Here is a 27683-nt window from a genome sequence, read left to right as displayed (position 1 = left end):
TTGGCTGTTGGATCTGTGACGTCACAAGGACACTCCATTAGGTACACCGCCATTTTCAGGTGTACCTAATCACAGGCCACTTCATTAGGGAAAAATCATGGTCAAAGTTTAAATGAAAGTGAAAAGTGCCACACCCAAACAACCCCCCACTTTCTGATTGGCTGTTGGATCTGTGACGTCACAAGGACACTCCATTAGGTACACCGCCATTTTCAGGTGTACCTAATCACAGGCCACTTCATTAGGGAAAAATCATGGTCAAAATTTAAATGAAAGTGAAAAGTCCCACACCCAAACAACCCCCCACTTTCTGATTGGCTGTTGGATCTGTGACGTCACAAGGACACTCCATTAGGTACACCGCCATTTTCAGGTGTACCTAATCACAGGCCACTTCATTAGGGAAAAATCATGGTCAAAATTTAAATGAAAGTGAAAAGTGCCACACCCAAACAACCCCCCACTTTCTGATTGGCTGTTGGATCTGTGACGTCACAAGGACACTCCATTAGGTACACCGCCATTTTCAGGTGTACCTAATCACAGGCCACTTCATTAGGGAAAAATCATGGTCAAAGTTTAAATGAAAGTGAAAAGTGCCACACCCAAACAACCCCCCACTTTCTGATTGGCTGTTGGATCTGTGACGTCACAAGGACACTCCATTAGGTACACCGCCATTTTCAGGTGTACCTAATCACAGGCCACTTCATTAGGGAAAAATCATGGTCAAAATTTAAATGAAAGTGAAAAGTGCCACACCCAAACAACCCCCCACTTTCTGATTGGCTGTTGGATCTGTGACGTCACAAGGACACTCTATTAGGTACACTGCCATTTTCAGGTGTTATTTAAAACTTGTTACAGTAACTAGTTCTAGGTAGATTTAAATATCAACAGTGTTCAATGTTGCTATCCATCCATCCATCCATCCATCCATCTATCTACTCTATCTATTTCTGGAACGCGAGATGTGCATCGTGCATGTTTGACATCCACTTTTACAAGGCTTGTCTTCTTGCTTCAGACTGAAGTCACCTGGACGAAAAGAAGAAAATGACTGAACTTGACAAATGAGCAGTCTGTATGTAGTATTCACATCACAGTCAAGATGGAACTTTCCCTTTCAGCTTGTTTAATGCTCCGACTTTTCTCATGACCAAATTTGGACTCCTCCACGTATAGGCAGCGCTATCTATCCATGGTCAAATTCATCTTCTTCTCTTCATGCGTTTCATGTTCTGGGTCAGTGGAGACATGCACGAAAATCCAGACCAAAGGTTCATTTACAAAAAAAAAAAAAAAAAGAATGGTAGATGGATTTCATTAGTTTTTCTCCATTGCCACAACTGTACTTAAAATGGCTCAAATGATGAAAACAGAAGTCATCTTGATGTGGGTCCGTTTTAAAGACTAGGTGTAACTCTTGCGACAATTATGTTTGATCTAGCCTAACGCTTAAACGCCCATGCTTGGGTGAGACCTATCATTTGTCTCTCTTGTCAGTTTCCTGTTTTCCTGAGCGACTCCTCTGACCTGGCTGTCAGGCCTGCCTGCCCTGAAGAGCACTTTCCCTTTCCTGGTTCTGCACAGGGGATTGAGAGGAGAGGAGGGGGGGGTTCAAACTTAATCTGACCCATTGCTCAGGTCAGTGAGCTGCTTACCAGGTCTATCCAAACATAGGGGCTTGTTTTGCTAAAGCTGTGGAAAGACCAAGTACTCTCTTAAATCAATGCTTTACTGAGAGCCGTGCACATGCAAGGTTGTTATGCGTGAAACCGCAGGAGGCCGAGCTGGCACGCAACCAGCGCCGTGCTCGTCTCCTCCGTACGACACCAAGGCCGAGAGAAAAGAAAGCCTCTGTGAACGGCCCAAAAACTTTTTTTTTTTTCAAGCCTACAGCTTTTTACGCTTGTAACTTTAAAGCTGCAACTTACCTACAGCGTGCTCCGATGCAACATCCAGCGCCGAATAAAAATGAATAAAATGGTAAATAAATTAAATGAATTACCCGTTAAATTATTAAAATTTAATTAATTAAAATTTAATGACATTTACTTACAGCGCAGTCCATCCAGGGCAGAATAAAAATAAATAAAATGGTATAAAGTTGGGTTGCTTGACTGGCTGTTCAAGTATCGTATGATCTGAAGAGGAATGTTGAAAACAGCCAGATTTATTGTTCCTCTTTGGCTCAGCGCAGATCAGAGGAAAAAAAATGAAAAGAAGTTTCCTTCAGCTTGAGGAGGCATTTAAGGCATCTTTAAAGACCACTTAACTGCCTTGTTGCACAAATGACCAGATGCATTGAATTGTCATTCACATTATGAGCCAAGTCAGTGAGAAAATCAAATTCACCTCTTTCGTAGTTAGAACTCAAACACCTGTGAAACGTGGTGCACTTGTGGGGCTTGTGACAAATTGTTCAAAAAAGAAAAAAAAAAGGCATTTGTGATGGTAAACAAAGGCTCTAATTCTACATAGATTCATTGCAGTGAGAGATGCAATGGCCAGTCTCAGCAGCTTAATTAGCAGTCTAATTTGTATCCTCTCAGGGATAATTATGGATCTCAGTTGTGAGCGAGCTTAATGAGGTTAACGTTTTGCACCGAATCATTCTTGAGTCACCTTATAAAATGAAAAAAAAAATGGCTGCTGATTGCACCATTCTGATTCTAGAGTCTCAATAGAGATTCTATGAGTGACAACCTTGCGCCGTGTGCTATCAAATAAATACAAGTTGACTTTTCATTGGCCGCATAGTGCCAACTCTGTTGACATTTTCTTTGAGCAGTCACTGAGCACTCAACTAAAGCATGTTTAGCTGCCATGGATAAGGTGCTGATAAGAACTTGCTTTCTGATATCATCTAAATTCCTAACGTCCTGTGATCCTGCACCATTCCCCTCCAGGCACATATTGTGTTCAGCAAGCACTAAATATGGCCGCCTGGACAATAATATAACTAAGCGATGAATTCTCCCTTTACAAGTACAATGCTCCCCACTATGGTTCCCTGACCAGGAATCGAACCCAGTCCATGCCGGTGAAAGCCCTGCATCCTAACCACTAGACCATGAGGGAATACAGCTATGCTGGATATTATCAGTATATTGTGGGCGTCCCAGTTGCGTAATATTTTTTTTTTCATGCCAATTAGCAAGAGAAACCATCTTATCAAGCACTTTAGAGTTTTATTATCCGAAAAAAAAAGATAATTGCTATTTATAGGCCACCGGGGATTTTTTTTTCCCAAAAACTAATATTTTGCATTCCAAAAGTGGTTTTGCAATCCTGCCTGCAGCGCCAAGGGTGGACGATGAAGGATGGCCCGGGCAAAGCTTCCACTTGGTGCCACTGGCTAAGACTAATGTGTGAGGAAGTAATGGTTTCTTCCATGGAGGTCTGCCTGGAGCTGACACCTGTTCTACTCAACCTCTATTGAGTCTCCATCTATCTTTGTGAGTGCAATCCTGAATAAAAGATCATCCTGATGTTATTTTTGAGATAACAATTGTACCTGTTCACGTTTGGACTATATGGAATATGTTAACATTTCCATTGGAGCGCTGCTCCTGCAGTGAAAATGTATCATCTGCAAGGTCATACCTTTGTCTTACCTGAAACACAGGAAGCATCTTTTTTTGTGGGAAGGGTTGGTTGCAGGCAAAACAGGAAATGAAGTGTTGGACTTGTCTGTCCATGCTGATCCTCCAGCTGACCAGGAGGCAGGAGGCAGGGGGTGAGAAGACTCAGATTTGTGAGGTCACGGGTTCACAGCCCAGGTGTTGTGCCTCGCAGCGGGACATTTGCCAGTCTAAAAAGTGTCAATGGTTTTAGAGAGTGGAGAGGTTAACTTGAGATCAAGAGTGTCCACCTCTGACTCTTAACTCTCCACTGTATCAGTGAGAAATGTCACTCACTAGAGACAGATAAAAAAAAAACACTTGGCTTCTCCGTTTGAAAGCAGGTAGCTTACAATTTTTGTTTTATTTATCTTATTTGTATTATTCTTATTTTTTATTTTATTTATATTTTATCATTTATATTTGATATACATTTGTGTATGATAAAAGGGGTTAAAATCTAATCTTTTTTTGTCACCCTTAACTCATTCACTGCACACCAAATTGATATCTTTGACGACTATAACCGTCAATGGTACCGAACGAGTTAAAAAAAAAACAAGATATTAGAGAACGCAGCCAATTGATTGCCAAATATGTTTCATGACAATAACTACACAGAATGTCAGATTTTAAAGCAAGCCGCCATCAAATCACCAGAATCCAGCTCTTCTTCATTCCCACTTGATTGATTTAATTTCTTCTCCTTTGAAGATGTCACTTTGTGTGAAAAATGTATTCATCCTGCATATGCAACTCTTCCTGCCTGACGCTAATCTTTTTGCCAGAGCAGAAATCTCATGGAGGGATAATCTCAGATAAATATAGTTAATTGAGGCCAGGTGAACTTTCTTTATCAGCTGCATAGTCAACCAATCTGAAGTAAATGTAATAATTAGGACGGACATGTCTTGGCTGTGAACAGAGCAAAGTCATGTCCCTCAGCCATTTATATCTGATTTCACAACACATCCCAGATCCGTAACGTCAACCGTGGTAGCCTGCATGCTGGCTAGAGAGGCCGCATCTTTTAATGTGGTGACTGATCTTAAATGATATTCCAACTTTTCACATCAGCACATTTACACATGATAAAAAGAAAGCCCATTAAAGATGTTGTCAATTCAAAGATGATGATGTAGCCCGGACTGAAAAGGCCGGCCGGCCGGCCACCGCTAACACCCCAGAGAAACCTCGTCCTAATTACTCATTCACCCCGGCAGAATCTCCTTAATTACAAACTTCATTAGCCCGCAAGACTTTGTTTTTCTGCTGCAAAGGAGGAAGCAGGGGACAACTCTGGCCAAGGTGTGATTTAGCTGCATTAGCACCTTTATCCCTCTGTGCGGTTCTTTTTTTTTTTTTTTTTGTAGACCCTAGTCAGAGATCTAATTAGAATCATGGTGGGAATCGCACACCTTTTAACTAGCTTCCAGAGCCCCAGTAAAAGGACAGCGAGAAGGATTGCCATTACTCCTCAAATAAATGTCAGTCGGCCATTGTTGCTATATATACGTGTGTATGTATGTGTGCTTCTTTCAAGGCCCCATTCTGCTTGTCATTCATCAGTCATGGCCGCTTGAGATCATTACACAATGTTAGCGTCTCTCTTCTTCAATAGCTAAACTCCACCTCGGCGAGGAGAAACATTATGAGTGAATGGAAGCCAATGATTATCGGAGGTCGTCGGGACGGCCGAAGTATTCATTAGCCAATCAGAGATGTCTCGGTCAGGATTATGACAACCGATCATTTACAACCTGAAGTCAAAACGTGTTCATCTTTAGAAAATGATCATCCAAATGGAACCTGTTACATATTGTGAGCATACAACCAGAATGCTTGTTGGGGTTTGAAAATAGGGTTTTAAACTAGTGGTAGGGTTTCAAACTAGGCTTTCATACTAGGGTTATAAAGTAACCTTTAAAACTAGGGTTAGGGTTTCAAGATAGGGTTTAAAACTAGGGTTAGGGTTCCATACTAGGATTTGGGTTTTAAACTAGTGTTAGGGTTTCAAACTAGGGATAGGGTTATAAAGTAGCCTTTCAAACTAGGGTTAGGGTTTCAAGGTAGGGTTTCAAACTAGGGTCAGGACCATATCCTGAATCTATATTTCCATGTCAAACAGTCAAAGCAATTTGTCTTTAGCTTTGTAGAGCTATTTGGATGTTTACCCTGAAGCTAAGAGCATCATCAGGACATTAAAACTCTTTGACTATTTTGCCATTCATACCGTGGAGCGTTTTTCCACTTAAATAGAGAGTGCACACACACAAAACATGAGGACATGGTGAGTGAGTACCACACAGAAAGACTCATGGAAAATATTGTTTGGGAATATTAGTCATGTTAAAACTAACTTTAAGGGTTTGTTGGGTTTGGAGGGCGACTATTATGACAGGACTGATCAAGGAGTTGGCCCCATTTTGCACGGATACCACAAACAGCACTTGAAAAGGTTCTAATGAGACTTGGCGTGGAGCTGGGATTCACATTTCAGAGTTCTGCCTACGTCTTGATTGGGCCGCAGACACGTGAAGTCATTTTGTAATATCGGGATTTTATTCAGGGTTATGGCGAGCTTCATCCAAAGACAGGTCAAGATATTTTATCTTTCCTAATTATATATATCTGTAATTTGTATTTGAAATATATTTGCAGGCTGGATGTCATCGTGCTGAAACCAAAGTGTGATCCATCCATCCATCCAAATAAAAACAAGCATCCCTCCTACCACTGCTATATTTCTCTTGCTTCACTTTCCAGACTCTCATTTGCACCCGGACTTTGCCACCAGAAACTTGATATATTAGGCGGAGGGGGGGGGGGGGTCCTGACTTTTCCACCACTTTGTTACCAAGAGGGGGAGACACAGAGAGGCCGTGCTGGGTGCAAAGCAGGTGTCCACCTGTCTGGCCGTGCCAGTTTTATTTCAACTCCTTCAGTCACAATTAAGTGCGGCACGATCGTAAATCAAATACTTTTGGGCATGGAAATAACCACAGATGACTCTCATATCAGTAGTGATGATGAGAGAGGGGACTCACAGGTCAAAAGATGCAGAATAGTTCAGCAGACACATGTGATATATTTAGCGAAGCCATTGTTTGTTTTATTTAGGGAGCGAATTGAGGATTTTCCAAACTGCAGGGCCCCTGAGGTATTTTATCAGGTGTACAGTCCACCATGTGTTAAACATTAAGGGACTGAGGGGAATGTAGCCGCTCGCTCGGACGTAGAAAATGTTTGTAATTTTGGAGGACAGGGGGGGTCTACAATTGCTCCCTTCAGAGCTGGCGGACGGATGGAAAACATGCCACTTATATGCAAATGAAACAGCATCACATTACACACACACCTCATTAAAGAAAATAAACCTCATGGAATCTGTGGGACTTCAGCAGGCTGTAAAAGTTGTGCTTTGGGGAGGGGGGGAATAAATAGCTCTTATGTCACAATACTTGCAGAGGAAACACCACGGCCAAAAAGAAATAAGGCAGTATTTTTAATTTCTTCTCGAGCACTATGTTTAAATCCTGACTTTTATCACGTGACTAATTGTGTGTACGCACAAGATGCTGCAATGTGATCAAAGGTGAACACGAAAGGCACAACAAAGAGGAAAACCAAAATATGGCTCCCCATTATTATTATTGTCATCATTCTGTTGCACCTGTCTCCAAATGGAAATGAATTGTCTGCACTGGTTGACAGTGGAAAGTGCCTGGCGCCTTTGTAAACTCATGGCTTCATATCATGTCTGCTTCCTTTATGAATAAAATAAAGAAGAAAAAAAAAAGGAAACTGAAACCGAGTCTGCTATGTTTAATTCATTCTGATGCACGCCGTTTGGAGGCTGATTGTAATTGCTCATTTGTCTTGTATATTTATCGCTTCGCCTTATGTCAAGGTCGAGAAGAATTGTGTGGGGTCCATTCTCTCGTTTCATGGATCCATTTCAGTGGTAATTTGGGAAACGGACCGGGCAAGTCGATCGTGACGCGCGCGGGTCCGCAGACGCGCTCGCTGCGGCCCGCTACAGACGCACCATCATGTACAATTTCCACGCTCCCCCCCCCCCCCCCCAAAAAAAATCGAATAAATATATGATAGCTGGACACAATTTGCTGCTGATGAATATAAAAGTCGACATTGAACCTGTCCGATGTTTTCCCCTCCCTCCCCTCTCCGCGCATGCACATTAGTGCTGTCAGCGGACGTCATTAGAGCTACTAATTGCAGATTAGAGGTTTTGGGTCAGTGGGGGTCACTTGATAGGAGCAACTACTCTTTTCACTGAAGGATAATTATTTCACATAGCTCACTAAATGTTTAATGCTGAAAATTGTGCGGAGTAGCAAAGAGCATCATCAGAGCGAGGAGAACTTGAAATGTCATCAATATTTGCAATTTTGCCTACTCCTACATTTGTTTGCGCATATTTTAAACCTGTATTGCGGGTTGTAGCAATTTTACAAATGACACACAAAGCAAAATTTTATTTACTACCATTTTTCATTATTATTCATAAATAAGCATGAAAGATGACTCATGTTTCGTCATTTTTATGATAAATATTTGTGATTTGATGTCTGCTAAATATAATATCAATTCTAATCAAATAAATCCCCATGCATTTTTTTTCTCTAACGTGCACTGCAAATTAAATAACAATAAAAAATAAAAGGCAAAAGAGGGATTTGCAGGTTAAAATCTATGCATTAAATTTATCAAATGGTGGCAGGCTCTAATGAGACTCGGTCCTGTCTCCAGTGTGTCCACACAGGCGCACAGAGGGTGCGCCAAATTTTGTTTGTGGCGGATCAAGGCTCACCGCCTCCACTGCACTTTCTTTATCTTAATTCCAACTTGAAAAGATATAATTATCTAGTTTGAACAGGACTGCTATCAAATCCGTCTTTATAGGCAGGGAGGGGGGAAAAGCTCGAGTGGATTGTGAGGCTCTGAGCCGCTCGGTGTTGCCCGAGATAGGAGTAATGAAGTTGTGGAGTCCGGAGATACAAAGGGCATTAACCTCATTAGCATGAAACCTTTTCTTCTAACTATTGTGGGACCCTTTCAGTGCTCTAATCCCCCCTATTTCAAAACTGGGTTTGTAATAAAGCTTTTAGTTTCTCCCCCCACCCCCCTCTCTAATTCCCTAAAGATTTTTATTGCTGTTATAATCAAATGAACCGATTAAGAATTGCCTGTTACAAAAAAAAAAAAAACTCATCTAAAAATAAGAATGTTAATAAGAAAAAAAAAAACTAGGTTGAATGTTGTACTTGTTTCAAGTGCGCGTGGGCCTAAAAAGTGTTATGTTGCGGTTGCTGCAGCACCAAATCAAGATTTGAAACAAAGATCCCATTTTGCGGCGCATTGCAAACCTTCTCTTATCGCGTCGCGAGGGCTAGTCAGATTGTGCTAAATTATGTCCAACCAAGCCCCCTTGGATCCGGATTAAGAGATTAAAGTGGACCACTGGGCAATGCTTCCCCTTTCTCCCCCTCATATTACTCGCATGATAATTGCCCAAACTGATTTGCACTTTCACAAAAGCTTGTCCGAGACTCTTTGGAGCTGCTGCTGCTGCTGCTGCTGCTGCACACAATCATGGCAGAAACAAATGCAGAATCGAGCGCAAATTATTAGCTCTTCTTTTGCTTTTTTTTTTTTTTTTTTTTTACAATGCACCTGAAAAACGGCAACCGCAAAATTATGCTTTTTTAAAAAATAAATAAATAAAGGCCTGCGTAGACTTTTACAGCGCGCGACATATTGATAAAACTTTATTGACAAAATATTGACAATGACATACTTCTTGGAAGTATACTTTGTGTTAAAATTGTAGCAAACTTAACACATACACAAAAAATATTTACATTCTGTAAAAGAGGTTTTAACAGAAACAATAACAATATTTTTTTTTTCTGTACATGGAATACGCTCAGTGCTTGGAGGTTGTTTTTTTGTTTGTTTGTTTGTTTGTGTGTCTAGAATTCATTTTAGTCCTGGTGGCTCACGTCCTGACAGAAGGTTGCGTGGGGCCAAGTACAACCACACATTGGTAAAGCTTTAGAGGTTCAAGGAACGTCCTGATATACCATCCCTTAAATTCGCCCCCCCCCCCCCCCCCTCCTCCCCTAGAAAACCAATTTTTGCTTCTTTGTTTTTTCTTGAAAAAAAAAAAGACAATAAAGCACTGCTACTTCATATGTTTTCACAATCACTTTTACACGAGAATGATCAATTAAAGACTGCACACTGTCTGAAAAAGAAGTAGGCCTACAACACCTCTCTTAGAAAATAGACTTAAATAAAAATTTCATTTGTCTTCCATCTTGATTGTGTCAAAATAAAACAAGTAACATGCAATTCAAGTTTTTTTTTTTCTTCTAAAAAGCAGTTTTGGTATCTTGAGTGGGGGGAAAAAAATAGAAGTGCAACCGTCCAATATGAATTGGAAAATGATGAAAAGAAGAATATTTCAGGTGGTGGCGAGTGGTGACACACAATCTGTCAGTACCATGTTCCTGGTTCTTTTGGACTGACGGAGCCGCAGGGTGACAGCTGGGCCACGCAGCAGCCGGCCGGCCGACCGACCGACCGACCGACCGGCCTTCCGTCGCCCTCAGCTGCCCATCGGGGATGTGAAATGTGACATCGGGTTATTTGAGCCCACTGTCCTCCCACGGTATCCTTTATTCGTGTCCTCCGTGCGCTCAGAAGCACATATGAGTCTCATTTTAATCGTCCGAAGTCACATCGATTTCCTCCGGACTGGATTGCTTGGTGGCCAACCTCCAACGATTTATGTGATGGGAGCCCTTCTTTTTTTGTTGCGACTCAGAGCCCTCCTCTTCCAGCTTTTGTCTCTTGAATTTTGTCCTTCGATTCTGAAACCACACTTTTACCTAAAGCGGAGGGGTAAAAATGAAAAATTATCACCGGAACATAAATGCGCAAAACCGTGCGTAAATACGCACGGGCAAGGCTGCACTGACTAAACGTGCAGAAAATGAAAGAGTACAAATAAGAGCACTTTCCACATTTGTCCGTCTTGCTTCAAATATCAAAACAAGTGACGAAACTCCAGCTGTTATTTTGCTATACAATATGAATTTAGAGCTTGTCCTAACGTGGCCACGATGACGCTGCGTCGGTTATCTTCATTAAGACGGCCACTATTTTTACACAACCAATAAAACAAAATGGAAATCAAGCAGGATTTCCATGATGTGACACATTTATACGCTCGTCTAAATCCACCCATCGTGCTTGATCAGTGGTACCGTGGGGAATTAACAACATCTAAATCGATCAATTGTCTGAACCACGAAGCTTTGTCAGTCCCTTCAATGGCAAGTGAGGTGCATTTAATAAGCCCTCAGTGTGTTAATTGAACGACGTGATGCGTCATTTGGAGCGAACAATGTGGCAAATATAGCAGGCAGCGCGACCCACTGAGGCCGAGACCTTCTTTTCAATTGCTGAGCCCACAAAATGGTTCAATTCTTCATTTAGCCTCCATTTTGAAAGGCAACATTCTCAGTGTCCCCCCCCCCCCTCGTCTAAAATTAGCTCGTACGGGAGAGGAGGGGGGGTCCAGATATTTTTATTTCCCCACACAACTCAATTTAAAGACAATTTAGCAAATCATGCACTCTTTTTTTCCGTCATCAATGTTTATTTTTAAATATCACAATATATTGCAATTACTCCATTTAAATATGCAAAAGCAAATATTTCAATATGGGCAGTCCATCTGTAATTCCCCTGTCACAACATGCACATATAATAATCCTATAAATGTCCACACACCAAAGGAGAGAATAAAAACACACGAATCGAAAATTGTAGTCTTACCTGAGTTTCTGTGAGGCTAAGGCTGTGCGCGAGCTGTTTCCTCTCTGCACCCACCACGTAATGATTTTTCTCAAAGGCGTGTTCGAGCCGCAGGAGTTGCGATGGAGAGAAAGCCGTGCGGATTCTTTTGGGCTTTCGGGCAAGCGCGTTGTGCAAAAGGAAGCTCTCGGGACTTGTTTCGTTACCTGAAGCCCAACAAGAAAAGGAGTCACTTTGTTTGGTTGCTTTTAAATGATACACCGCGGGCCTGTGCAATGATTGGTGGTCGTGCAGAGTGGTTATCACGAAAAATAAATTATTGAGCTATGATCTAACATCATGTCACATCTTTCATGTGCTAAAAACAAAGCAAATACTTGATTTAATTCATTTCAATAAAAAAAAAAAAATTCAGGCAAATGTCAATTTTTAGTCTGTTAATTATATTTTGGTGTCACTCCAATTTAAAAACACATATTTGCATATGTAGTACAAAATGTAGCACAATGAACGAGTATCAAGGCTATTTAAAAAAAAATAGAAAACTAGGACTACCCTAAATCACAAGGCCCCCCTACGAAATAAAATGTATAATTAAAACGCAATTAAAAACAAATCCAAACGAAAACGACTCAAAATTTAATTGAAACAAATATCAAATATTATTTTAAATGTATTGTGTGCAGGAAGCATTCCTCTTGCAATCGGAATATTTATTGCACAAGACGAAATAAAACAAAATGTTACCTTTTATAAAAACATATAATTCGATACAAATATCATTCGATACATATATCAAATATCTCAGTCGTTTGAATTCAAAACGCCGCATAGAAAAACGCTGAGCAATTTTTAATTGCAACAATGTTGCTTTCATTTTTTTTTCCCTCTCGCTCGCAACAAAAACTTTGGATGCTTTCCGTGCGTAAAAGTGAGCCAAAAACCTACCTTGAAATCTGTGTCCTAAATATCTATATCTGTGTAATAACCAGGGGTAGAAAGTCGAGGGGTCTCTTTGCTGGCTGCCAAAAAGAGGGTGCGGACTATGCGGGGACGAGAGCGGATGAGCGGCCAGGGCGTGCGGCGGGGCCACCGAATGCACCGGGACCGCCGAGTTGGGCGGATGCGAGACCGTCTCGGCGAACACCAAGTCCGGGTTGGAATAGACGCCCCTGGCTCCGGAGTGAAAGCCGTTGAGGAAGGGGTTCATCTGGCCAGAGTTTGCATAGCTGAGAGCCGCCGGCCGGATGGGCTCCTCCGAGCGGGACGCCGTTACCGGATTATCCTTGGCAACCAACGACTCGATCGTGAAACACCTCTTGGGTGTGGGCTGAAACATGGCGTGAAGCTCCGGATTCCCCAGTTTAAGAGGAAGTTATCGCGGAAAATACTCCAGAGTTGGGAAAGAGGCGAAAGTTGTTGCGCGCCGCCAAGAAGTTCAGCAAAAAGCGCAGCACACACACACCAGACACGATGGAGAAGTGGAGGAGGACGTCAAATCAAAAGTGCGCCGTGCGCTCCCAGACTAATCCATGGATGTGATCGTTTTCCTCGGTGACTCGGTGCGGGCAGATGTGTTAGTTCATGAGGCTAATTAGCGCTGCACTCCCATAAACAGCTTCCTGTGAAGCCTCTAATGGCATGCTGATTGGCCGCCGCCGCCTCTGCCGCCTCTGCCGCTCGCCTTAAGGTGGAGAACGAGCGACGAGCTTTAAAGTGCGTCAATAGCAAAGCGGCCTGAGCTCAGAGAGGCGGACTCGAACACAACGCCGACACGATTCGTCCGCTCCTCGGCACCCCCGCCGTGCGTGCGTGCGTGCATGCGCGCGCGCGCGAGCGAGCATCTAGGCCAGCCGGGCAGGCGCGCGCGCGATTTACGCACAGAGTTCAGGCCTTTGACACGTCCGCACTTGAAACGAGCTTTAATTCCCATCTTCGGAACTCGACCAATTACACTGGTCGGACTTAATCCAAATATGTTTATCCCCGAAGTGGGGAGGCCACAGTAGCAATCATTTATCGTTGAAATATTGCTCGCATTAGAATGAAAATCGAGCATTACCTCATTCGGATTGATTTGCTAGTAATTGTCGTTTTGCATTTTGAAGTGTGCCGCGTACATGCAAGAAAAATCCAGATTGATTTTAATTGGCCTTTTTAAATGTGAAGATGAGCCTTTTTGTTGGTAATACGCGCTCCTAAATGAAATCTTCAATCAAGTCAAGCGTCTCTGGAAACATACACAATGCAGGCATTATTTGTCACCCTGTACATGTATCAGCAACATTCAACGGAGAAAACTTTACTCATTTGTTTCATAAAGGCTTACAATTAGCTTTTTTTCCACATTTTAATTATTAGTGTTATTTTACGGTCATCAATGTCGTGCATTATATCAAATACTTTTGAAGCCTTAATAATTCACAGTAAAATACAGCCGTCAATTACAATTTAAGAGTGTTTTTATTTGTAAAAACTATTTAAACATATGTAACGCAAAAATCCCATCTGAAGACTAACAAAGGATATCTTAGTCTAGAACCAAACGCTAAATAATGCGTAGATAATAGATCATTAAATAACCCACCCAATTTTTTATTACTTGTGTGTTGGTATATTAGTAGTAATGCAAAGTTTCTGATTATATTAAATACAATTTACACTATAGAAGCTTCGTTTTGTTTGCTATTGCCATGTGAAAAGTCCTGCTGTGCTCCGTGGAGCTTTAGTGACCTCTAGTGGTTGCAGTGTATAAAAAGGAGAAAGAAAGACAAGAAAACGTTTTTAGCAATCGCAATGGTACATTGACTAATACACAGTAAATGTGCGTGAATTAAAAACGACTGTTAGTTACACAAGAGCTTAAGCGGGCTCATTTAAAATGCTGAGTTGTAAATGATAGTGACTTCTATTAGGCTCATGATAGCTGAGTTTAAAGTGTCCATATTGGAATTTCTGACGCTGACATATTTGGCAATTCGGCATGTCAATATTTGTAACAAGTGGAGGGCAAACATAAAAAAAATAGGCTTTTATCCGGTGGTCACATAAAACCTGGTGTGGCTCCATTGTTACTGCATGAAAAGAAGCGGAAAAGTATTTGACGAGACAGATTTAATATTCGAAGCATATACTTCAAAATGGATATTTCACTCGTTGAACATAATAATCATTTGAAACAGTAGATGGGCCAACATTGACCTTTGCGTGAGCGTGCCATCATACAACATCCCATTTGAAGAGGCATTGGTGATTCATCTGCTGAGGATCATCAGTGATGGGTTACATTTTCACGTCAACTTGTAGTCAATTTCATATCCATCGACTTTTGATATTGAATTGGAAAATTAATAATAGAGGCTTTAATTCAGCTAAATGAGGGCTTAGTTACCAAAGGCTAATCTAACTTGTCTTGCTATTATTTTTGGAGCCACTCAGCGGCGGACGGTGGTCCAGCCGTCATCGTCGGTCTCGTTTTTGATGCGCCGATCTTTGTCCGCACGCCAGTTCTTGTCTTCCTCGGTATCTTTTTCTGGCTCTCGCTCCCGCTCTCTTTCCTTTGGCCTGTCGCGTTCCTCACGTTTTTCTTCACCTCCGCGACGCCAGGTGCCTCCTGGGCAAACAACGTTGCTCATGAGAAAATGCAGGAAGCAAGCCGGAAGCACTACTTTCAAAGATACATGACGCCACCTACTGGCTGCTGTTCGAAGCGTGGCACATATACTTAAAGGTTCCCGTACAATGAATGAAATAGAGAAGCATTAAGTCCCACTTACATCAAACCAAAAAAAACCACAATATTGGTGATAAGGTACAATATAGTGTCGATGCAGCCTCTCCAGCTCGCCGTTCAGGGTGTCCAAATATTGCCAATTACAAGAGAGAAACAAATCTCCCATATTCCCATATGTGCATAAAAATGTGTCCCTTGCAATGTGAGGTGCACAAGTATAGGCAGGCTCTGTTTACCTTCATTTAATTCTTTTGGTGGGGCTCTCTGGTTATCATCACGGCGGTCTTTGTCACGTTCCCCGCGGCGCTCGGTGTCCTCTTTGCGAGAATCTCTCCAGCCGCCTTTTCCTTCTTCTGATCGCCTCCATCCATTGTCCTCTCTGGAAATATGCACAGCACTGAGTGACAGGCCGGCCCCCCAAAAAAACGCACAATAGGATCCTCATTCTGTCAGTCCCACCCACCTTTGACGCTCTCTGAAGCGGTCACTGGGTGGTTCCTCTCTCTGGTTGTCATCTTGGTCATTATCGGTGCCGCCGCGAGGAGGCCCCCAGCTCTCCTCCCTCGCCTTTTCCCGTTCACGCCAACCACCTGCTTATCATTTCATCAAAAACAAAATACGGTATAAATTTAAAGGTAAACATAACCGTTTGATCACCGCATCTCATAAACTAAGATGTTCACGATGATGGTTGGATTTCATTTACTAGATGACTCGTAGGCCAAATGCATACCCGATTTGGTGACTGGCTTCCAGGGTGCCGGGTCATCACCATCACGACCGTCGTCCCTTCCACCGCTTCTGTCGTCGTCGCCTCCTCTTCTGGGTCCCCAGTCATCATCACGTCTGGGACCCCTGGAGTCATCCATGCCCCTACGTGGTCCCCTGTCGTCGTCAAAGCCGCGCCGGGGGCCGCGATCGTCGTCAAAACCGCGCCGGGGGCCGCGATCGTCGTCAAAGCCGCGCCGGGGGCCGCGATCGTCGTCGAAGCCGCGCCTGGGGCCGCGGTCGTCGTCGAAGCCACGGCGGGGGCCGCGGTCGTCGTCGAAGCCACGCCGGGGTCCGCGGTCGTCGTCGAAGCCACGCCGGGGACCGCGATCGTCGTCGAAAGCTCTGCGCGGGGCTCGGTCGTCATCCATCCCTCTGCGGGAGGGACGGTCGTCGTCGCCGCCCCGGCGTGGACCTCGATCATCATCGAAGCCTCTACGGGGCCCTCTGTCATCTCCGCCTCTGCGTAGACCCTCTCCCCGCTTGAAAGGATCTCGCTCCTCTTTGTCATCATCGCGACCCTCTTGCCTCCATTCCCTACAAAGACACCCCAAGAGTTAGAATTCTGAGTGGCGCAACAAATGAGTATGCGGCAAACGCACTTGTCGGCGGCGGGACGTCGCCACTCTGATTCCCCTTCGGTGCGCTTCCGCCATCCTCCCTCCTCTTTCTCTCCGCCCCAGTCCTGTTGAGAACAATGACAAGTTTACAGATTGCAGGTGGCTTGAGATTCAACCACAATCAATTGGGATGCACAGACAAGTCGGGACAAACCTTGGGTTTCTCGTCTGGGTTTGTGCGCCTCTCCTCTTCACGCCGGCGCTCGCGCTCTTCGATCTCCTGCTGACGAGCACGTTGCTTCCGTTCCTGCTCTTCAAGTTTACGCAGGCGCTCCTGATACTCTCTCTCCTCCTCCTCTCGCTGCTCCAGTTCGACGCGCTCGCGCTCTGAGACAAAAACAGACCAGAAATGTCGTTTGTGACAAAGTGGCAGATAATGACTCGCCAACGAGCGGACCGGACCCTCTGTTCGTTACCTTGCTTGAGCTGTTCCTCGTGGATACGCTGTTCTTCTTCTTCCTTGTGGAGGTAGAAAGCCTTGCGTCTGTCTTCTTTACGCTGAATCTTCCTTTCCTCCAGACGGTTCTTTCTTTCCTCCACCATGCGCTCCTCGAATGTCTTCAGTTTCTCCTACAAAAAGGACACGTGTGCTTCAAGTGTGTTACAACTCAAGCCAGATTGTCACTATTGTAAATCACCTCATAAATGAAGCTACGCGCAGCAGTGATTTTGGATAAAAAGTTTTCCTTGTCCTCCATCATGCGCGACATGCGCTTCTTGTGCTCCAGGGCCTTTTCCCGTTCGATTTTCATGTTACTGATCTGCCACACACAAAAAAAATATCAAAACATATTTGTCAAATCTTGCAAGTATTTAATAAGCTCATTTTCCAAAACTAATTTGCAACGAACCCGCTCCTCCTCCTGGAGCTCCCAAAGTTCCATGTCCTTGACACGCTGCTCCTCGTAGGCCTTTTTGATAAGAGGAATTTCCTCGAGTCGTTTTGCCCTCTCAAAGTAGTCAATCTGCGGAAAGAGACGTCACAAATACAGTGATCCCTCGCCGCTTCGCGACACAGGCGTTCACTGTAAACCATCTGCTGTTACCTTCTTCTCCTGGTTCTTCAAGCGCTCTTGGAGTTCTTTCTTCTCTTTCTCCAACTGCTCCACTTGCTTAGCCATGATGAAGTCAGGATCCAGCTCCTCCAGGTCCTGCACGTCAAAACGTATGTTCGACATGTTAGGGACAGATCAAACACACGAACCAAAAGGGCTTCATGCGGTTGGACCTTTACCTCAATGTCAATATCCTTGAAGGCCTTGGCGCCCAGTTCCGTCTTCTTAATTTGCTCCAGGCGCTCTCGCACTGTCTTTTTCTTGATCTGCTCGTGCTCTTGCATGATGCGCTCCTTCTCCCTCTCTTTAGCCTCCTGACGCAGGCGCTCCTCCTCTGCCTTGCGGACCTTCTGCATCTCAGCTTCCCGTTGCTCTAGTTCTTCCTTCTCACGTTGTATGTTGAGGTTTTCAAGGCGCTCCTTGCGCTCTTCTATGGTCTGTCTACGAGCCAGGATGCGCTGATGATCTTTGCGGGCGTTTTTCAGATAAGCAGCGATGGCCTGCTGGCTCTGCTCCTCACGCTCTTGCTAAAAAGAGAAACATAAGGTTTAGTTCACAATTGCCACTGAAGAATTTAAAACCTACGAGTCAAGAGGATTTCTCTGGAACAACAACATTGGCGGGAATTTCTTGTGCTCACCAGTGTGGAAGCGGGTTTGATGACCTGCAGGGCCTTGGCCAAAGAGGCAGACATGGCAGTCAGCTGGTTCCTTATTTGCTCAGATGGCATGTTTTGCAAGAAAGGACCAACTGGAGCGTCCTCTTTAGTGGAGTAGTTAAGGTCAGATCCGAAGCTCAAGGTCCGAGAGGTGTGGTCGATTCGAACCTTCATGAGGGAACACACATTTTGGTGATGACAAGTCCTCACTTGTGCGCTTGCTCGCGCGTGACGGGCTCAAGAGCTTACCTGCAGATCACAGTGCCTGGCAGCATCAACAATGGAGCGCTCCAGCTGGAAGGCATCCACAAATGGAACCAGGGAGGCCAGACGATTGAACTCAATGCTCTGATAGATTTGTGCAACCTAATATGAATGGACACAAAATGTGAAACCACAGCAAAGGCGCGCTTGTAATTTCAAAGCATTTCAAGAGATTGTGTTTGATTGACCTGTTGCAAAAGACGCAAGATGGTGTTGCTTTGCAAGTGAGGGACATACTGCTGAAGGTCAGACTCCTTCTCACCTTGGTCTCTGACCCAATTCAGCACCTGGGAAGAGAGCAGAGCAGATTTTGCGGTAGGTTCGGACCAAACGCAACACAAAACATGGAAATCATTTCAGAATCGTTTACTTGAGGGGAAAAACTACAGCATTGCCAAGTTTGTTACTCCCAAGTGGTTTACCTTGGTTACTCTTCCACTGAGCTTCAAGGGATGGAAGTCAACTTCGAGCCAGTTGTGAAGTTCTTTCACCTCAGGTACGACATACTGCAACAAGTTAAATCTCACCTGGAAGACACAATAACAGTTATGTCTCTCAAAACCAAGCCTTGCTGTCACTAACAATTATTTTTACCATGTCATTGATCAGACTTTGGCGGGTTGGTGGAGCCTGCAGACCCAGGAGGGTCGCCAGCCGCCGGTGTTTCTCCACAATGATACCATCCATGTCCAACAGCCGAGCGATATCTGTGCGCTCGGGGGTGATGGGAATGGAGAGAGTCGCCAGGAGGACTCTGGTAGACATCCTGAAGGTGGAGTGAGAAGGGATTTATCATTCAATGGTCTTCACCAGAATAATCTCGTACAAAGCTGAGATTGTAAAATTAATCATCATCATAAATACCTCTGCATCTCCTCTTGTGTGAGATTCTTGCGCATCTCTCTAGAAAGGTGATAAAGCCGGTGGAGAGTGCAAGCATGGAAAAGGGCATTTCCAGACTTCCAAAACACAGTCGACACCTTGTTGTAATAGTTGGCCATGAGTTGGGGTTTGGGTGGCTTTTTGGACAGAGCAAACAAACCATGGATGTCCTCAACAGCCTTGAATGCTTCCTGGAAAGACACAACAAAACGTTTTTACCAAGCACCCTGGAAAGACAACAGAACGTTTTTACCTAGCACCTGAGTCTTAATAACGGTACGAAACGGACCTGCCAGAGCTCCATGCTTATGGCACTGTCAAGCTGCACCAGGCGCGTCTCCAGATGCATGGACTGACTTTCAGGGTTGTTGAGGTTGATGGCAGTACTCTGGTTGTGGTGTCGCTGAATTTGACCCAGATGCATTCGTAGGTTGTCACACAACTTGCGAAACTCTGCCTTTCGGGTGTACTGAAGGCAAAACTTGAATGCTGCAAATGAGATGAAAACACAATAGAAAAGTTCTGAGCGGATTTGCGCGAATGGCGAAAACGATCATTTTACTCTGAAAAGATTTGACTTCCCCTTTAAAGATAAATAATACCCCCACTTAACACATTTACTGTAAGACCAGTACCTTGCTGGGCGATGTCATGGTAAAGGCGCTCCACCTTGGAGTTGTTTCGGAGAAGGTCCAAGCATTGGCGATAAGACTCCCACAGAAATTTCACCCACGGTGTGAGGAGCAGACGATCGGTACGATCCTGAGTGTCTTCTCCGCTCACAGCACTCAGGAGCACACTTGAGGTGGATAACAGAGCCCAAAACAGTAAGCTTTTGACTAAACCAACAAACCACATCATACAAACGTTCTCACTTTTCTGGAGTCTGGATGTTGTCAAGATCCTCAATGTCCAGGACCATCTGCTGGGACTCCTCTTTAGCAGTTTCGGTCTTGTCCTCCGCCAGCTTCAAGTAAGCCCTGACCACATCCTCAAGAGACTTGATGTTCACCTGATGATACGAGCAAAGGACACTTTAACCCCTGATGATCTTAGACAAGAGGACACACCAATGAACCTAACCTGCTGGCAGATGTTTTTGTACTGGTAGAGACCCTCCTTTGCCAGGTGACTCTTGCGAAGATCCACGCATAGCTCCAGGTATTTGAGCATAATGGGCTCGTGGATCTTCTGCCATGTTCGATGTTTCTTGCTCTTGATGACATCGTACAAAACGTCCAATGCAGGTTGCTTCTTGCCAACTTCCAGAAATTCTGTGCAAAAGACGAGGATGTAACCAGTCAATCAACTTGACACACAGCATCACATTTGAACAAATAACCAGCTGTTCAATTGAGTGGTGCTCAGGAGCACTGGAAATTGGACCTCAGAAGCAATCGGTGCGCAATGTTCAATGTCTAGAGCTCATAAGCTCCGTTTGTGTGCAAAGCTACAGATCCTTTCTGTACGAAGTACAAAGCTAGGCCCGATGCGGCGTCACATAGCATACACATTGTCACTACATATAGAGACAATTAACGTTAATAATTCGAAGACACAACATTTCCTTTAACTGTCAAGATGCAAATCGAATTCGATTATTGACAATCCACGAGAGCGTGTCTGCTCGGTTGCTGGCTGATCTAATACAGTCACGGTGACTTCTTCGGCGACATTTGCTAGCTAGCGTAAGCATTGCCATTAGCATTAGCACCACTTTGGGTGACGCGTCAGCTAACGGCTAAAAAAGAGTACGGCATGACACACTTTATTTCCTCACCATTCGCTCGTTTCAGAGCATTCTCTGGGCGTTGGAAATACGCCGGCATTTTGGTGGTTTGCTAATCTGATTAAAACGTCGATTTTATGTGAGATTTGAAAGAATCCGCCAGTCCATCCAGGCCAAGGGCTCACGCACGGAAACGGCGGCGCCTGAGAAAGGAAGGACCTCGTGAGCGACCTACTAAGGTTGCCAAGTGCGTCAGACGCCATCCCCCCATTAAACAGTTCACATGACGGACATTAACACGCATTAAGTGATCATATTGTCTTAAAAATATCAAACGAGGTTTTCTCATATCACAACAAATATTAAAAAAATATACATATTAAATTGCTTTCTTGCTAAATGTACACTTACAAAAGGGGATTTTACAAAATCTGGCAACTCCGGGTGACCCGTATGTACTGTAAACCTATTGTGGTGCGTTTGCTGACACGCAAATGTCAACTGTATGAGATCTAAATGTTAAATGCTGGTTCCATGTCAATTCGCGAGTTTCAAGTCAAACAAATTTCAAGTAAAACATCCAACTGAATTGTTGGGTTTACCAGGATTCCCTTGATCTAGGTTAATGGTGTATCTATTTTCGATGCAGAAATGTGTGTATCTGAGGGAATATTGTCATTGATTTGAAATACGTCTTGTGATTAGGCTCGCAGCTCGACCATGAAAACATTTTATACGTACAATCGAATGCCTCATTTACGCCCACAATGTGATTGGTTATGAGTGGTCAGGTCTCCTGACCCGGAAGAAGGAAGAAAAATACGCACGGAGGAGCAAAGCGCTGACAGCAGAGGTAACAGAAACTGTAATCACTCATCGGTTGCATGATCGCGTTTATTTTGATGAAATTACATTCATGCATTCATTTGGAGCTTTTTACATTCGAATAGCTTGCAGTTTTCTTGCTGACAGTCGCAGCTTGATGGTCAAGATGCGACTCTCAGCCAAGAAATAGATGGAGTTTTGTAAAAAAAATAATAATAATGTATTAGTGATCATATTCTGATATTCTCCAGGTATGGAATATGGCATCAATTGAAACACAGTCCATGTTAAGCGTCGGATTGATTGGTAAGTTAACTTTTCTCAAGACAGTATTTTACCTCGTTCTTTTCCATGGGAGATTAGTGACTAATGCAGTTTGTGCTGTAAAAATCACATGACAGCAGAGTGAACTGCTTCATTAGCAGAATTCTCACATCTTGTCATGAGGATCTCAAACTGAATTGATTTTTATTTGTGTGTCTGGGCCGCTCGAAGTATATCACAAAAGAGGGATTCAAGTACCCGAGTAAAAAAAAAAAAGTACGTGTAATCCAATCTTTAATAATAACAACTCAGAATATTATCGGTTATTTAGAACAAGATTGGAGACCCGGTCATTTCCTTGGTACTTGGCATACTGACAAAATACATGACTGCATTGCCTGATTGTGTGTGTGTCACGTTGTCCCCAGAAAAAGATGTGAATGGTGACACACTGTGGGTGTGGTGCTATCCTTCGGTGGGCTCTGATCTTAGAAGCGTCCTCCTGAGCAAGTGCTGTTTGACGCAGAGCAAGGATGATTTTCACACCTTTGTATTTGGCCAATTCTGGCGCACTTGGTACTACATCAGCACACTTGAAGTAGAAGAGCCGACACCTCTAAACAAGGTCAGCTGGCTCATTCGTAACAAGCACGGCACAGCAGTAACTAGTACGTAACTTAAGTTGTGTTTCTCCCTTGCTAGGTCACGCATTTGTCAGTGGTAGTTACAGCAAAAGACTTCAACCCTGAGAAATATGCTGCGCTTAATCGAATACTCTGCAGGTAAAGTGTTTATGCGCCAATGATTATCAATCATCTTGATGATTGCACGATTTGAAATGATCTTTGATTTACTATTCAGGATGTACATCAAATATGGCAGTCCAGTAAAAATGATGGAGGTCTACATCGCTGTCCTCATCAAAGGTATTTGCCAGAGTGAAGAGAATGGCTCGTTTTTAACTAAGGACTACGACGTCCGAAAGGCATTCCTGGCAGGATCAATCAAAGGTAAAGATTTAAAAAAAATAAAAAAAGAACTTTGACTAATTTAACTTACATTAAATACTAGCTTTAAAAACAAAACCATCATATCAGATTGAAAGAACAAATCAAACTAATAAAGCGTTATTGCTAGATGTGGTATCCCAGTTTGGCATGGAGACCATCATCCTGTACACTGCTGTCATGCTGAAAAAAAAGATTGCTGTCCACCATCCTCGAGTTGAAGCCTTATTGGAATTCACGAGGTAAATTTCATCCAAATGTTCCATTCATAATTCAATTATTCATTTGCGTGCTAGCCATGGTTACGCACTGCTGATCTTGTCTTTTAGAACACTTCCCGCTCTAGCGTGGCACAGGAAAGACTGGTCTATTCTGCATCCATACGTGCATCTGACTGGTACTGAACTGGAGCATCTCAGTAAATGCTCAGGTAAAAAGGTTTCCTTTTTGTCACATTAGGAGATCAATCATTATCAAAGGGAGTCACGTTAACTCAACATTTGGCCATAGTAGGAATAAATGGGAGACTTGTAAAAATATATATATATTTTTTTCCTCCAGGATATATAGCAGGATTCGTGGATCCAGAGGTGAGCAACAGATCGGACCTGTTCGATGTGTATGTCAACCTCCCGGACAGCGTGATCACTATTTCACAGAGTGCCAAAGGTTCTGTCAATTTTTTTTGTAACACTCCAGTACCGAGTATTTTGCCTGCATGGAATCGTGAAAATAAATGATGTTGTGTCGCAACGCAGAGGCTATGATGATGGGGAAGTTACACAAGGACATTGGCAATCTTATTGTCCATTCTGCAGAAGACACGGAGAAGTCAGATAGTCAAGTCATTAAGGTAAGAGTTGTCTTTTTGTCTTCTAAGCTGTCAGGAAAGGAGATAATGGTGACAGCCGCATTCTGAATTACAGGATATTTCTTTAAAGACCCAACAAATTCTTACTCATTTGGAAACCTTGGCTGATCAGTGCGAAGGCTCTAAAATGACTTTGGAATATTTAAAGCAGCAGCATTTCCCTCCAGCGACGGAAAATTTCCTGTTTCATCTGGCTGCGGCTGAGCAGATTTTACGGATGTAAGTCTTCTCTAAAATTTGACAGATTCTCGTCCAAAATGGTGACGCCTGTCACTTAAGCAGACAGACCCTGAGTATGTATGACAGTAAAAGCGTGCCAAATATGGAGTTTCTTTTTTTTTTTTTGGAATAAAGTTTTTTTGTTGACCTCAAATTTCAAGACATAATTTTGTTTTACTATACTGTCACTATTGTCCAATAAGTGTTACACGGTGCAGTAATCCAGGTCATTTTTGCAACAAGGAGAAGACTCATCCAAACAAATGTTTGATTTTAAGTTAAATCATAGTTTAATTCCATCCCCACAGATTGTGTACTATCTCGTTTCAGGTTCGATCATGTTTTTTGTTATGATGTTTTAGGGTACGTTTGCCATGAATGATTAAACGCCTCAGTATTTCATTGCATAATGTAACATTGGGAAGGTTGCATTTATTTTTTATGAACAGATTTGTATTTGGCATCTATCAATGCTCAAAATATTCATACAGTCATAATAAATGTATTGTTAAAAACAATGACGCTTTCTCATTTGTGTTTGGTTCGAGCCCTTTGAGTTTTACTAACTTGAGCTCAAAGTCCTCGGTGGTAGAACAACTGTTCTTCGGCCACCTTGGCCTGCAGGTCTTTGTCAACATTTTCTCTCCTTATCTGGAAGAACAAGGTCAGATGAGCTCATGTCGATCCGTTCGGATGAGAAAATATTCAGAATCTTACCGTCCCAAACTGAGGGTAGATGCTGAATGAAACTGGGATCATCATGCCGAGGACGATTGCTACACTTATGTGACGGATAGGGGCGACCAGTAGAGAATTCTTCTGGAGAAATCTTGTTCTGCAGGAAAGAACTTTAGAATTCCAATCTGATGATTGACATGAGAGTCAACTGACCTCCGCAAGACTGAAAGCAGGAGATTGGGAATAGCAGCAGTGGTGCCAAATAGTACTGCTCTGGATAATGCACTTTCCATCACAGCCTGACAAACAAAGCAGTGGATGACCAACATGCAACATGTCCAGTCGTGTTGATGTTTCTACTCTTCTATTACCTTTTCTGCCGCTGCTTTAGATATGCCTACAGAATTCCCATTGGAATCAAACACTTGGATACCATTTTCACATTCTTCCGCTCTGACAGTCAACACGTTGAAGTAAGCAAGAGCAGCTGGCAAGACAAAACATGTTATGCTCTGAAATATATTAGCATCAATCCGTGACTGTCGGCCAGAAACTTCCAATGTCCCAAAAAAGAAATCTTTAATCATGGAAATATAAGAGGATAACAAACCTGAGAGTGGGATTGGTGCAGTGAACCTGAAGAAATTTTGGACGAGTATGCTTTTTAAGCCAAGTCGATTTACAATCATTTGAGGTAGGGCCTGAAACCAAAAAGTCATAAGATGCACTGTCTTAAACAACTTACAATATGAAAAGGACATCAACTCAACAAAAGAGGGCATAAGGTACATCCACGAAGTTTTGATTGCCACCATCAGACAATTCACTTATTACGATGGCTGCAGATTGTAGTGATGTCGATGAGAATTGTTCAACAACAATTTTACAATTCATGAGAGGATGGTGAAGCTCTTGTCCTCAAATTGCATGTCATTAAAGTGCACCTCGTGGTCATGACTTTCACACCAGCCCCAGCTACATACCCCTGCGCATGTTGTATAGGAGACCGTCCCCGCTATCAAAAGGAGCTGCTTCAGAGATGGCGTGTGACCCTGCAGATAAGCAAAAAAAGGGACAACTCCTCATTCACGAGTCATTTCATTGCAACTGTCGGAGCAGAAGCCTTATGAAGTCAATTCAATATTGAAAAAAAAGTACATTACCTCCTCTGAGGAGCGATTTCTGTTGGCATAGTTGAATCCGGCAGTGTAACTTTGTAATAAAAACTGCAAGGAGACGTTTCAGTGATGAAAATCGAGTGGTATGAAACACACGGTTTAAAAGAAGTCCCATACCTGCCAGAACAAGGTTGGTTTGATATTTCGATGCGGCAAAAAGCTGGCAACCACCTTAAGATAGAGACATTTTTAATATTCCTTAAACAAGAGCCAGACTATCACATATTTTAGGACGGACTTACCAAAGGAGCTGTAAATGGCAAAAATGCTGGAAAGAAATGAGACAAACAAAAAAGGGCGTTAGAAGCAGCTAACATATCCACAATTGCACAAAGTTCGATATTAGCATCATATTATCAACCAGTTCTATGAATATATATTTTTTTAAATGGACTGTACCTGGAGGGCGGAAAACTAGTGGAAGCACAGAACCAGAATCGGCATGGACACACGACTGTTAAGACAAACTAGTGGTCAAAACATTCACTTCAGCTTCATTTCTCATTGAATGAAAAGCCCAAATTATGATATATGTAAAAGATAGACCAAACAATATTTTTAGCAGCTAAAACGGGCCTCTGTCTCCTGCAATAGTACTTACAAGAGAGATGTTCCATGCATGTGCATCCTAAAGGCAGGAAAAATAAATACCTGTATTAGTCACACTTTCAAAAACTCAAGCAGACACTGAGCACATCTGACCTTTTTGTTGATTATTTCTCCATCTCCAAGTTGGGAGCGAGTTTCTTGTATTTGTGCCTGAGAGGAGCGGTATAATGAATTGACAACATCACTGGACACTCTCCAGTTTTCTTCAACTAACTGTTCTTAATACTCACGTTTGATGTGAGCAGAAATGATGGATCCAGAAGATTCACCCAGATTTTTAAACGACTAAATACAGACTGAAATGAAAAATAACACAAGGTCATCAATGAAAGGATATATGTTAGTTAACACATGGTCTATTTATAACTCTACATAGCTACATCATACACTATATTATGATACCAACAACATGATGCTGAATCTCTGCTTGCTCAATTACCTCCCCATGGCTCTTCCAGTACAACAGATTAGGATCCATTACGCCAAACCTGTAATCATTCTTGTAAACTCAATAAACAAGGTTTCCCCATTTTGAAATAAGACAATATATTGTCACACTCAAACACAAGCTGTCATGTTGTTGAGGTCAAATAGAAACGACTTCCGTGTTCAGTCACGTGTTCACTTATAGCTTCAGGAACAGTCGGAAATTTGATAATAACGTTTATGTTGATGATTAGATTACGATGTTTATTGTTGAATTTACTTGAATACATGCACATACATTTTATTTGTTATATTCAACCGAAATTGAAAGACATACAGCTGCATATTTCAAATACTACCAGCAAATATATTTTGTCTTCTGTGAGCACCTGAAAGCATCTTTTATCGATTTCGTTTAATTTT

The 27683-nt window shown here is 42.9% G+C and overlaps 4 protein-coding genes across 6 annotated transcripts; 1 reads left to right on the top strand and 3 right to left on the bottom strand.

Annotated features, from left to right (window-relative positions):
• Positions 1–9784: 9784 nt before the first annotated feature.
• emx2 (empty spiracles homeobox 2) lies at positions 9785–13310 on the bottom strand. Its single transcript, XM_085922134.1, has 3 exons — positions 12423–13310; positions 11496–11680; positions 9785–10543 (listed from the first exon to the last, which is right to left on the bottom strand). The coding sequence occupies exons 1-3, from the start codon at positions 12811–12813 to the stop codon at positions 10376–10378; spliced, it is 744 nt and encodes a 247-aa protein (XP_085778260.1). The 5' UTR covers positions 12814–13310; the 3' UTR covers positions 9785–10375.
• Positions 13311–14573: 1263 nt separating this feature from the next.
• eif3a (eukaryotic translation initiation factor 3 subunit A) lies at positions 14574–21403 on the bottom strand. 2 transcript variants are annotated; one of them, XM_085921811.1, is made up of 22 exons: positions 21235–21403; positions 20538–20728; positions 20330–20466; positions 20090–20253; positions 19744–19943; positions 19437–19645; positions 19167–19338; positions 18995–19099; positions 18761–18859; positions 18558–18674; positions 18291–18476; positions 17830–18177; positions 17642–17746; positions 17447–17560; positions 17234–17356; positions 17012–17165; positions 16750–16922; positions 16578–16660; positions 15941–16512; positions 15671–15800; positions 15444–15586; positions 14574–15087 (listed from the first exon to the last, which is right to left on the bottom strand). In XM_085921811.1, exons 1-22 carry the CDS (start codon positions 21281–21283, stop codon positions 14909–14911), a joined length of 3753 nt encoding a protein of 1250 aa, XP_085777937.1. In that variant the 5' UTR covers positions 21284–21403; the 3' UTR covers positions 14574–14908. The 2 variants fall into 2 exon arrangements, with proteins under 2 accessions (XP_085777937.1, XP_085777938.1); XM_085921812.1 differs by having other exon boundaries at positions 15671–15797.
• Positions 21404–21642: 239 nt separating this feature from the next.
• dennd10 (DENN domain containing 10) lies at positions 21643–24874 on the top strand. Of its 2 annotated transcripts, XM_085921813.1 has the most exons (10): positions 21643–22036; positions 22260–22314; positions 22701–22897; positions 22975–23054; positions 23134–23282; positions 23410–23521; positions 23609–23709; positions 23841–23948; positions 24038–24132; positions 24206–24874. In XM_085921813.1, the coding sequence occupies exons 2-10, from the start codon at positions 22269–22271 to the stop codon at positions 24371–24373; spliced, it is 1056 nt and encodes a 351-aa protein (XP_085777939.1). In that variant the 5' UTR covers positions 21643–22036; positions 22260–22268; the 3' UTR covers positions 24374–24874. The 2 variants fall into 2 exon arrangements, with proteins under 2 accessions (XP_085777939.1, XP_085777940.1); XM_085921814.1 differs by lacking the exon at positions 21643–22036 and having other exon boundaries at positions 22043–22314.
• Positions 22071–27446, bottom strand: sfxn4 (sideroflexin 4). The gene is made up of 14 exons (XM_085921816.1): positions 27274–27446; positions 27065–27130; positions 26928–26984; positions 26827–26853; positions 26625–26679; positions 26468–26493; positions 26343–26396; positions 26211–26273; positions 26031–26099; positions 25658–25748; positions 25419–25534; positions 25261–25346; positions 25087–25204; positions 22071–25020 (listed from the first exon to the last, which is right to left on the bottom strand). The coding sequence occupies exons 1-14, from the start codon at positions 27310–27312 to the stop codon at positions 24943–24945; spliced, it is 945 nt and encodes a 314-aa protein (XP_085777942.1). The 5' UTR covers positions 27313–27446; the 3' UTR covers positions 22071–24942.
• Positions 27447–27683: the final 237 nt, after the last annotated feature.

Source organism: Syngnathus leptorhynchus, chromosome 10, assembly GCF_054491065.1.
Source record: "Syngnathus leptorhynchus isolate UIUO chromosome 10, UIUO_Slep, whole genome shotgun sequence".
Taxonomy (NCBI): Eukaryota; Metazoa; Chordata; class Actinopteri; order Syngnathiformes; family Syngnathidae; genus Syngnathus; species Syngnathus leptorhynchus.
Note: the sequence above shows the minus strand (reverse complement) of the source record. Positions and strands in the feature narration are given on the sequence as shown.